General features: G+C 42.5%; 1 protein-coding gene across 1 annotated transcript in view; it reads right to left on the bottom strand.

Moving 5' to 3' along the window:
• inpp5kb (inositol polyphosphate-5-phosphatase Kb) overlaps positions 1–11861 on the bottom strand; it is a 96710-nt gene extending 84849 nt beyond the window's left edge. Inside the window, exon 1 of the mRNA XM_045690278.1 lies at positions 11364–11861. Coding sequence (XP_045546234.1) covers positions 11364–11427 — 64 coding nt within the window. The 5' untranslated portion in view covers positions 11428–11861. The remainder of the gene's footprint in view (positions 1–11363) is intronic.
• Positions 11862–12165: the final 304 nt, after the last annotated feature.

Below are 12165 nucleotides of genomic sequence, written 5' to 3'. Positions count from 1 at the left end.
GGATTCCAAATTCATACAACCAGTAAAAAAAAAATGTCATCTAAAGCAATGAGGCTGATGAAACAGATCAGAATGTTTATCTTAAAATATTGATAAAATATTATTTATTCACATTATAAAACGCAACAATGTGCACACGGCAGTAGGCTATGGGCGAATGTTTGTTCCACGATGGAATTAGTGGAAAACGATAAATCTCCTGGCAGACGTTGCGCTTCCCAGGAGTCACACGTATCCCCTGTCGCAAGTGGAGACGGTGGCTATGGAAACATATGTCTCTGAATCCCTGCGTCAGGGGTTCATTCGGTCCTCTACTTCACCTGCCTCCTCGAGTTTCTTTTTCGTGAAGAAGAAGGATGGAGGTTTACGCCCGTGCATTGACTATAGAGGTCTCAATCAAATCACGGTGGAGTACAGTTACCCGCTACCTCTTATTGCCACGGCGATTGAGTCAATGCACGGGGCGCGCTTCCTCACGAAACTGGATCTCAGAAGTGCTTACAACCTGGTGCGTATCCGGGAGGGAGACGAGTGGAAGACAGCGTTCAGTACCACCTCAGGGCATTATGAGTACCTCGTCATGCCGTACGGGTTGATGAATGCTCCATCAGTCTTCCAATCCTTTGTAGACCAGATTTTCAGGGACCTGCACGGGCAGGGTGTAGTGGTGTATATCGATGACATTCTGATTTACTCCGCTACACGCGACGAGCATGTGTCCTTGGTGCGCAGGGTACTTGGACGACTGTTGGAGCATGACCTGTACGTCAAGGCTGACAAATGTCTGTTCTTTCAGCAGGCCGTCTCTACCAATCCTGTCCCCTTTTCTTCCCCCCCCATTCCTGGACTGACCACCGCAACCTGGAGTACATCCGGGCACCGAGGAGACTGAATCCTCATCAGGCTAGGTGGGCCATGTTCTTTACTCATTTTGTGTTTACCCTGTCCTACAGACCAGGTTCCCAGAATAAGAAGGCAGACGCACTGTCCCGGCTGTATGACACAGAGGAGCGGCCCATGGATCCCACTCCCAGCCTCCCAGCCTCCTGCCTGGTAGCGCCGTTCGTGTGGGATCTGGATGCGGACATTGAGCAGGTGTTGCGTACAGAGCCCGCTCCCCTCCATATGTACATTCCGTCTGCTGTCCGTGACCAGTTGATCTCTTGGGCCCACACGTCTCCCTCCTCTGGTCATCCGGGGAACGGTCGGACAGTGCGCTGTCTGACTGGGAAGTACTGGTGGCCCACTTTGGCTAAGGACGTGAGGGTTTATGTTTCCTCCTGCTCGGTGTGTGCCCAGTGTAAGGCTCCGAGACACCTGCCCAGATGTAAGTTACATCCCTTACCCGTTCCACAACGACCTTGGTCACATCTGTCAGTGGATTTCCTAACGGATCTTCCTCCCTCACAGGGAAATACCACGATCCTGGTCGTCGTGGGTCGTTTTTCTAAGTCCTGTCGTCCCCTCCCTTTGCCAAGGTCTCCCTACGGCTCTACAGACTGCAGAAGCCCTGTTTACTCACGTATTCCGGTACTACGGGGTGCCTGAGGATATAGTGTCTGATCGGGGTCCCCAGTTCACGTCAAGAGTTTGGAAGGCGTTCATGGAACGCCTGGGGGTCTCGATTAGCCTTACCTCAGGTTTTCACCCCAAGAGTAACGGGCAGGTAGAGAGAGTCAACCAGGATGTGGGAAGGTTTCTGCGATCCTATTGCCAGGACCGGCCGGGGGAGTGGGCAGCGTTTGTGCCCTGGGCTGAGATGGCACATAACTCGCTTCGCCACTCCTCTACTAACCTCTCCCCCTTTCAGTGCATATTGGGGTACCAGCCGGTTCTGGCACCGTGGCATCAGGGTCAGACCAAGACTCCTGCGGTGGACGACTGGTTTAGGCGCGCGGAGGAGACATGGGAGACCGCCCGTGTCCATCTCCAGCGAGCTGCGCGTTGCCAGAAAGCCAGCGCGGACCGTCACCGCAGTGAGACCCCGGTGTTCGGGGTCTGGATCTCGACCCGTAACCTGCCCCTCCGCCTGCCCTGCCGGAAGCTGGGTCCGCGGTTTGTGGGGCCATTTAAACTCATGAGGAGGGTGAACGAGGTATGTTATAGATTACAGCTTCCCTCTGATTATTGTATTAACCCCTCGTTCCATGTGTCTCTCCTCCGGCCGGTGGTGGCTGGGCCGCTCCAGGAATCTGAGGTGCGGGATGTCCCTCCACCCCCTTTGGACATCGAGGGGGCCCCGGCGTACATCGTTCATCCTGGATTCGAGGCGTCGGGTGGGGGGAGAGGTGCTGGGTTTCGGTTGCAGATGTTTTGGATCCTGAACTGCTGCGGGAGTTTCACCGTCGCCGGCCGGATCGCCCTGCGCCTCGCCCTCCAGGTCGTCCTCGTGGCCGGTGTTGGCGCTCCGCTGCAGCCACGCATCAAGGGGGGGTACTGTCACGACCTGCCCTCCAGGACACCTACAACACCCGATGTCACAGGAAGGCCAAAAAGATCATCAAGGACAACAACCACCCGAGCCACTGCCTGTTCACCCCGCTATCACCCAGAAGGCGAGGTCAGTACAGGTGCATCAAAGCTGGGACCGAGAGACTGAAAAACAGCTTCTATCTCAAGGCCATCAGACTGTTAAACAGCCATCACTAACATTGAGTGGCTGCTGCCAACATACTGACTCAAATCTCTAGCCATTTTAATAATTAAAAATTGGATGTAATAAATGTATCACTAGCCACTTTAAACAATGCCACTTTATATAATGTTTCCATACCCTACATTACTCATCTCATATGTATATACTGTACTCTATACCATCTACTGCATCTTGCCTATGCCGTTTGGCCATCGCTCGTCCATATATTTTTATGTACATATTCTTATTCATTCCTTTACACATGTGTATAAGGTAGTTGTTGTGAAATTGTTAGATTACTTGTTAGATATTACTGCATGGTCGGAACTAGAAGCACAAGCATTTCACTACACTCGCATTAACATCTGCTAACCATGTGTATGTGACAAATAAAATTGTATTTTATTTGATCAGTCTAAAACATTGCACATACACTGATGCCCTCTAGTGGCCAAAATCTAAATTGCACCTGGGCTGGAATAATACATTATAGCCTTTCTCTTGCATTTCAAAGATGACAGTACTAAAAAAATACAAAAGAACGGATGTTTTTTTCTTTGAATTATCTTTTACCAGATCTATTGTGTTATATTCTACTACATTCCCTTCACATTTCCATTAACTTCAAAGTGTTTCCTTTCAAATGGTACCAAGAATATGCATATCCTTGCATCAGGGCCTGAGCTACAGGCAGTTAGATTTGGGTATGTCATTTTAGGCAAACTTTTTTTTAAAGGGGTTAATTTAAAAAATTGAAAGAATATGGCACCACAACAAACATGCCAAGAGAGGACCGCCCACCAAAACTCACAGACCAGGCAAGGAGGGCATTAATCAGAGAGGCAACAAAGAGACCAAATATAACCCTGAAGGAGCTGCAAAGCTCAACAGCGGAGATTGGAGTATCTGTCCATAGGACCACGTTAAGCCGTACACTCCACAGAGCTGGGCTTTATGGAAGAGTGGCCAGAAAAAAGCCATTGATTAAACCTCTCTAGGCTCGGTGGGACGGTAGCGATAAGTGCAGGGCACCAAATTCAAACTACAGAATTGTAAATATTTAACATTCTTGAAAATACACATGCAATATGTCAAAATAAAGCTTAACTTCTTGTTAATCATGCCGCGGTGTCAGATTTCAAAAAGGCTTTACGGCGAAAGCAAACCACGCGATTATCTGAGGAAAGCACCCCACTATGCAAATGGCTAACAATCATTTTCAACCAGGCAGGTGGCGACACAAAAGTCAGAAATAACGATATAATTCATACCTTACTTTTGAAGATCTTCTTCTGTTGGCACTCCAATATGTCCCAGAAACATCACAAATGGTCCTTTTGTTCGATAAACTGCTTCTTTATATCCCCAAAATGTCCATATATTTGGCCGTTTGATTCAGAAAAACACCGGTTCCAACTCGCCCAACATGACTACAAATTATCGAATAAGTTACCTGTAAACTTTGTCCAAACATTTCAAACAACTTTCCTAATCCATCCTTAAGTATCCTAAAACGTAAATAATCGATACAATTTAAGACGGAATATACTGTGTTCAATAGCAGATAAAATCAAAGTGGAGCGAGCTACAGGTCGCGCGCCCCAAACAAAAGAGTCCACCTGGCTTGACACTCATTCTGAATAGCTGTACTTCTTCATTTCTCAAAGGAAAAACATCAACTAATTTCTTAAGGAAGCCATAGGAACTGCAACCAGGTGCCTCATAAATCCAGTTTCCCATAGAAAACCAATTGAAAACACAGTGAACTCAAAAAAAACATTCCTTGATGGTTTGCCCTCGGGGTTTTGCCTGACAAATAAGTTCTGTTATACTCACAGACATAATTTTAACAGTTTTAGAAACTTTAGAGTGTGTTCTATTCACATCTACCAATTATATGCATATCCAAGCTTCTGGGCCTGAGTAGCAGGCAGTTTACCTTGGGCACACTTTTCATCCGGACGTCAAAATACCGCCCCCTAGTTAAAAAAAAAGGAGTAAACACGTTTGGTCTTCACCAAAAAGGCATGTGGGAGACGCCCCAAACATACGGAAGAAGGTACTCTGGTCAGCTAAAAAATTAGCTTTTTGGCCATCAAGGAAAAAATGTCTGGCACAAACCCAACACCTTATCACCCCGAGAAACCTGTTTCAGTCTTCCAGAGATTTGATACTGGGACGGAGGTTCACCTTCCAGCAGGACAATGACCATAAGCATACTACTAAAGCAACACTTGAGTGGTTTAAGGGGAAATTAAATGTCTTGGAATGGCCTAGTCAAAGCCCAGACCTCAATCCAATTGAGAATCTGTGGTATGACTTAAAGATTGCTGTACACCAGCTGAACCCATCCAACTTGAAGGAGCTGGAGCAGCTTTGCCTTGAAGAATGGGAGAAAATCCCAGTGGCTAGATGTGCCAAGCTTATAGAGACATATCCCAAGAGACCTGCAGCTGTAATTGCTGCAAAACGTGGCTCTACAAAGTATTGACTTTGGGGGGGTGAATAGTTATGCACGCTCAAGTTTTCAGTTTTTTTAGTCTTATTCCTTGTTTGTTTCACAATAAAAAATATTTTGCAACTTCAAAGTTGTAGGCATACTGTGTAAATCAAATAATACAACCCCCCAAAAAATATATTTTAATACCAGGTTGTAAGGCAACAAAATGGTGATGGGGTGAATACTATCGCATGGCGCTGTATGCTATTCGAGGTAAGTGGGGACACTTCAGGCTGAGGAGTAAGTTTCATCCCCATGTGCTACATCAATATCCTAATGAGTATCTCATTACTGGTATCGTCCTATTCTTATCCTCTCTTGGGTAGGGGGCAGAATTTTGACGTCCGGATGAAAAGCGTGCCTGTAGTAAACTGCTTGCTACTCAGGCCCAGAAGCTAAGATATGCATATTATTAGTAGATTTTGATATTAAACACTCTGAAGTTTCTAAAACTATTTGAATGATGTCTGTGAGTATAACAGACCTCATATGGCAGGCAAAAACCTGAGAAAAAAATCCAACCAGGAAGTGTGGAAATCTGTTTGTAGTTTTTCAAGTGATTGCCTATCTAATATACAGTGTCTGTGGGGTCATTGTGCACTTCCTAAGGCTTCCACTAGATGTCAACAGTCTTTAGAACGTTGTTTCATGCTTCTACTGTGAATGGGGAGAGAATTAGAGCATATGGAGTCAGATGACTGAGAAAATGACATGAGATCTCTCCCGTGAGAGTTAGGTGTGTTCCTTTTCATTTCTGAAGACAAAGGAATCGTCCGGTTGGAATATTATGGAAGATTTATGATAAAAACATCCTAATAATTGACTCTATTGTCACAAAATCCTTCGTTGTGTTGCAGGGAAGACCAAAATGCAGCGGAGTTGTGGATACTCATATTTTAATTAACAAAAAAAGAGTAAAGCATCCACTTGACAAAACAATAAATGATACCCACAACACTAAACAGTTTTGCAGGCTCACCAACGCAGTGCAAAAACAACTACCCACAAAACCAAGTGACAAACATACTCCTACATATATGACTCCCAATCAGGAACAACGATCCCCAGCTGTTCCTGATCAGGAGTCACAAGACCAACACAGAACAATCACACACACACAAGACTGCCACGTCCTGACCCCAAAACTACTACAACAGCTCCATCTGCTGGTCAGGACGTGACATCTATACATCGTTTGACATGTTTATACGAACTGTAATATAACTTTTTGGACTTTTCGTCTGAATTTACTGCGCGAGCACAGTGCATTTGGATTACTCGACTGAATGAGTAAACAAAAAGGAGGTATTTCGGTATTAAAGTATTAAATATTATTAGGTATTAGGTATTAATTATTTAATATTAGGTATTAAATATGGACTTTATCAAAACAAAACAAAGATTTATTGTGGAACTGGGATTCCTGGGAGCGCATTCCGATGAAGATCATCAAAGGTAAGTGAATCTTTATAATGTTATTTGTGACTTCTGTTGACTCCAAAATGGCGGGTATCTGTATGGCTTGTTTTGATGTCTGAGCGCTGTACTCAGATTATTGCAAAGTTTGCTTTCGCCGTAAAGCTTTTTTAAAATCTGACACAGCGGTTGCATTAACCTGTTATGGCTAGGGGGCAGTATTGACACGGCTGGATAAAAAACGTACCCGATTTAATCTGGTTACTACTCCTGCCCAGTAACTAGAATATGCATATAATTATTGGCTTTGGATAGAAAACACCCTAAAGTTTCTAAAACTGTTTGAATGGTGTCTGTGAGTATAACAGAACTCATATGGCAGGCAAAAACCTGAGAAGATTTCATGCAGGAAGTGGCCTGTCTGACAAGGTGTCGTTCTTCTTGTCTCTGTTTATTGAAGAGTGAGGATCTTAGCTGTCCCGTGACACTTCCTACGGCTGCCATAGGTTCTCAGAAGGCGGCAAAACGCTGAATCGTGGCTTTGCAGGCTCTGGCTGAAAAAAAGTAGCGCGTTTGGGTAGTGGCTGGTTACAGTACTGTGAGACTCAGGCTCGTGCCCGCGTCGACCGAAAGCTTTGTTTTCTTTCCTCTGTTTAGCTAAATGGACATTCCCGGTCGGAATATTATCGCTTTTTTACGAGAAAAATGGCATAAAAATGGATTTTAAACAGCGGTTGACATGCTTCGAAGTACGGTAATGGAATATTTAGATTTTTTTTGTCACGAATTGCGCCATGCGCGCGACCCTGATTTACCATTTCGGATAGTGTCTGGGACGCACGAACAAACGCCGCTATTCGGATATAACGATGGATTATTTTGGACCAAACCAACATTTGTTATTGAAGTAGCAGTCCTGGGAGTGCATTCTGACGAAGACAACAAAAGGTAATCAAACTTTTATAATAGTAAATCTGATATTGGTGAGTGCTAAACTTGCCGGGTGTCTAAATAGCTAGCCCGTGATGGCTGGGCTATGTACTTAGAATATTGCAAAATGTGCTTTCACCAAAAAGCTATTTTAAAATCGGACATATCGAGTGCATAGAGGAGTTCTGTATCTATAATTCTTAAAATAATTGTTATGCTTTTTGTGAACGTTTATCGTGAGTAATTTAGTAAATTGTTACTGAATTCGCCGGAAGTTTGCTAGTTCTGAACGTCACATGCTAATGTAAAAAGCTGGTTTTTGATATAAATATGAACTTGATTGAACAAAACATGCATGTATTGTATAACATAATGTCCTAGGGTTGTCATCTGATGAAGATCATCAAAGGTTAGTGCTGCATTTAGCTGTCTTCTGGGTTTTTGTGACATTATATGCTAGCTTGAAAAATGGGTGTCTGATTATTTCTGGCTTGGTACTCTGCTGACATAATCTAATGTTTTGCTTTCGTTGTAAAGCCTTTTTGAAATCGGACAGTGTGGTTAGATTAACGAGAGTCTTGTCTTTAAATAGCTGTAAAATAGTCATGTGTTTGAGAAATTGAAGTAATAGCATTTCAAAGGTTTTGAAAATCGCGCCACAGGATTCAACTGGCTGTTACGTAGGTGGGACGAATTCGTCCCGCCTGCCCCAGAGAGGTTAAGGAGAAGTTTATATATAATTTTGTGCATAACATTTGTATCTTTTATCAAAGTTTATGATGAGTATTTCTGTAAATTGATGTGCTCATTCACCGGAAGTTTTAGAGGCAAAACATTTCTGAACATTACACGCCAATGTAAAATGGGGTTTTTGGATATAAATATGAACTTTATCGAGCAAAACATACATGTATTGTGTAACATGAAGTCCTATGAGTGCCATCTGATGAAGATCATCAAGGGTTAGTGATTAATTTTAGCTGTATTTCTGGTTTTTGTGATGCCTCTCCTTGCTTGGAAAATGGCTGTGTAGTTTTTCTTGTCTAGGTGCTGTCCTAACATAATCTAATGCTATGCTTTCGCCGTAAAGCCTTTTTGAAATCGGACAATGTGGTTGGATTAACGAGAACATTATCTTTAAAATGGTGTAAAATACTTGTATGTGTGAGAAATTTGAATTATGAGATTTTTGTTGTTTTGAATTTGGCGCTCTGCTATTTCACTGGCTGTTGGCGAGGTGGGACGCTACCGTCCCACATGCCCTAGAGAAGTTATCAGCCTATAGCAGCGTACAACCACTGTCAACTAACTTCCTCCAGATACTGCTGAACGATAAGACTGGTATTGATACTGCTGAACGATAAGACTGGTATTGATACTGCTGAACGATAAGACTGGTATTGATACTGCTGAACGATAAGACTGGTATTGATACTGTTGAACGATAAGACTGGTATTGATACTGCTGAACGATAAGACTGCTATTGATACTGCTGAACGATAAGACTGGTATTGATACTGCTGAAAGATAAGACTGGTATTGATACTGCTGAACGATAAGACTGGTATTGATACTGCTGAACGATAAGACTGGTATTGATACTGCTGAACGATAAGACTGGTATTGATACTGCTGAACGATAAGACTGGTATTGATACTGCTGAACGATAAGACTGGTATTGATACTGTTGAACAATAAGACTTGTGTTGATACTGTTGAATGATAAGCCTTGTTTGATACAGGCCAGAACGATAAGACTTGTGTTGAAACTGTTGATACAGGTCAGAACGATAAGACTGGTATTGATACTGCTGAACGATAAGACGTGTGTTAAAACTGTTGATACAGGTCAGAACGATAAGACTTGTTTGATACAGGTCAGAACGATAAGACTTGTGTTAAAACTGTTGATACAGGCCAGAATGATAAGCCTTGTTTGATACAGGCCAGAACGATAAGACTGGTATTGATACTGCTGAATGATAAGACTGGTATTGATACTGCTGAACGATAAGACTGGTATTGATACTGTTGAACGATAAGACTGGTATTGATACTGCTGAACGATAAGACGTGTGTTAAAACTGTTGATACAGGTCAGAACGATAAGACTTGTTTGATACAGGCCAGAACGATAAGACTGGTATTGATACTGCTGAATGATAAGACTGGTATTGATACTGCTGAACGATAAGACTGGTATTGATACTGTTGAACGATAAGACTGGTATTGATACTGCTGAACGATAAGACGTGTGTTAAAACTGTTGATACAGGTCAGAACGATAAGCCTTGTTTGATACAGGTCAAAACGACAATATTTGTGTTGATACTGTTGTACAATAAGACCCCATAACCCCCATATAACACCAATATAACACTTCTATAATACTCCTATAACACCCCTATAATACCCCTATAATACTCCTATAACAACCCTATAACACCAATATAACACTCCTATAATACCCCTATAATACCCCTATAATACTCCTATAATACCCCATAACCCCCCTAAAACCACCCATATAACCCTCTTATAACACCCCTAAAACACCCATATAACACTCCTATAATACCCCTATAACACCCCTATAACACCAATATAACACTCTTATAATACTCCTATATCACCCCTATAACCCTCCTATAACACCCCTATAACACCCCTATAACCCTCCTATAACACCCCTATAACACCCCTATGACACTCCTATAACACCCCTATAACACCCCTATGACACTCCTATAATACCCCTATAACACCCCTATGACACTCCTATAACACCCCTATGACACTCCTATAATACCCCTATAACACCCCTATAACACCCCTATGACACCCCTATAATACCCCTATAACACCCCCTATGAAACCCCTATAACACCCCTATAACACCCCTATGACACCCCTATAACACCCCTATAACACCCCTATGACACTCCCTATAATACCCCTATAACACCCCTATGACACTCCTATAACACCCCTATAACACCCCTATGACACTCCTATAACACCCCTATAACACTCCTATAACACTCCCTATAATACCCCTATAACACCCCTATAATACCCCCTATAACACCCCTATGAAACCCCTATAACACCCCTATAACACCCCTATGACACCCCTATAACACCCCTATAACACCCCTATGACACTCCTATAATACCCCTATAACACCCCTATGACACTCCTATAACACCCCTATAACACCCCTATGACACTCCTATAACACCCCTATAACACTCCTATAACACTCCTATAATACCCCTATAACACCCCTATAAAACCCCTATAACACCCCTATAACACCCCTATGACACCCCTATAACACCCATATAATACCCCTATAACACCCCTATAACACCCCTATGACACTCCTATAATACCCCTATAACACCCCTATGACACTCCTATAACACCCCTATAACACTCCTATAACACCCCTATAACACCCCTATAACACCCCTATAACCCTCCTATAATACCCCTATAACACCCCTATAACACTCCTATGACACCCCTATGACACTCCGAATACACCCCTATAACACTCCTATAATACTCCTATAACACCCCTATAATACCCCTATAAAACCCCTATAACACCCCTATAATACCCCTATAACACCCCTATAACTCTCATATAACACCCCATAAGGCCCTACCATGTCTCTCCTGTATGTTTCTCCCGGTCCCTGACTTGTGAAAAGAGTTACTTTAACAGTAGAGTAGCAGGTCGACCAGAGCGCAGCAACTTCTCTGCATTCTCCCAAATCCGAATATCAACAATTCTATAAACTTGAGTTGCAAAAAAAAATTATAATAATGAAATCAAAATGAACACACACGGCTGTACGTGCTTAGCCTACCTGTGTCTGTCAGTGGAGTGTGTGCAGCGGTGTCCGGTAAAAACGAATGACTCCCTGCACGCATATAACCAGTGTCGTCCTGAGAGATAGACGATAGTATCGTGGGTGAAAATAATGAACCGAAGGAACTACTGTTACCTACTGTTGAACCTCTGGGTGTCGTGTTTTAATACCTTCGACTGAACCGGCAGGCTGATATAACCCACTAAGGTTCTGAACTGTGGGAGGATCTACACAGCAGCAACAAAAAAAACGGTGGGTTATTTTCACAACCCGATACATTTAACCTGTTTACAGCTGCTGGGTCGTTTTCGTTTGGTTATTTTCTGCTTGTTGTGTTGTTTTAGAAATAAGACAACAAGTTCGGGTTTAAATTGAGTAGGCTCCTGAAAGAAATGTAAAATGTTTGCTTCTGACATTTTAAATGGATGTTTTGCTCCTGTATGGAGGACCAAACTTGCCATAATAATAAATAAATAAATAAATAAATAAATGCATCCACACATAATTAAATAAATAAGCAAGGAATTACAAAAAATACTGACTTTCCTTTTCTCTACCTATCTGTATGTATTTCATTATTTACCTATCTAATTTTTTTTAAACTTTAATTCACTTAATTAATGTATATATTACTGTAATAAATTATTTACCTATCTAATTTAAAAAAAACTTTAATTCACTTAATTAATGTTAATATTTCTGTATTTCTTCCCCCAATATGATAATGAGGGGGTGTCAATCAAATGTCTGTGGGTGGTATCTAAACACACCATTGGTTGATCGATGTCACTGTGTGTTG

The sequence above is a fragment of the Salmo salar genome, chromosome ssa11 (genome assembly GCF_905237065.1).
Source record: "Salmo salar chromosome ssa11, Ssal_v3.1, whole genome shotgun sequence".
In the NCBI taxonomy this organism is placed as follows: domain Eukaryota; kingdom Metazoa; phylum Chordata; class Actinopteri; order Salmoniformes; family Salmonidae; genus Salmo; species Salmo salar.
This window is presented reverse-complemented; position numbering and strand designations above follow the sequence as displayed.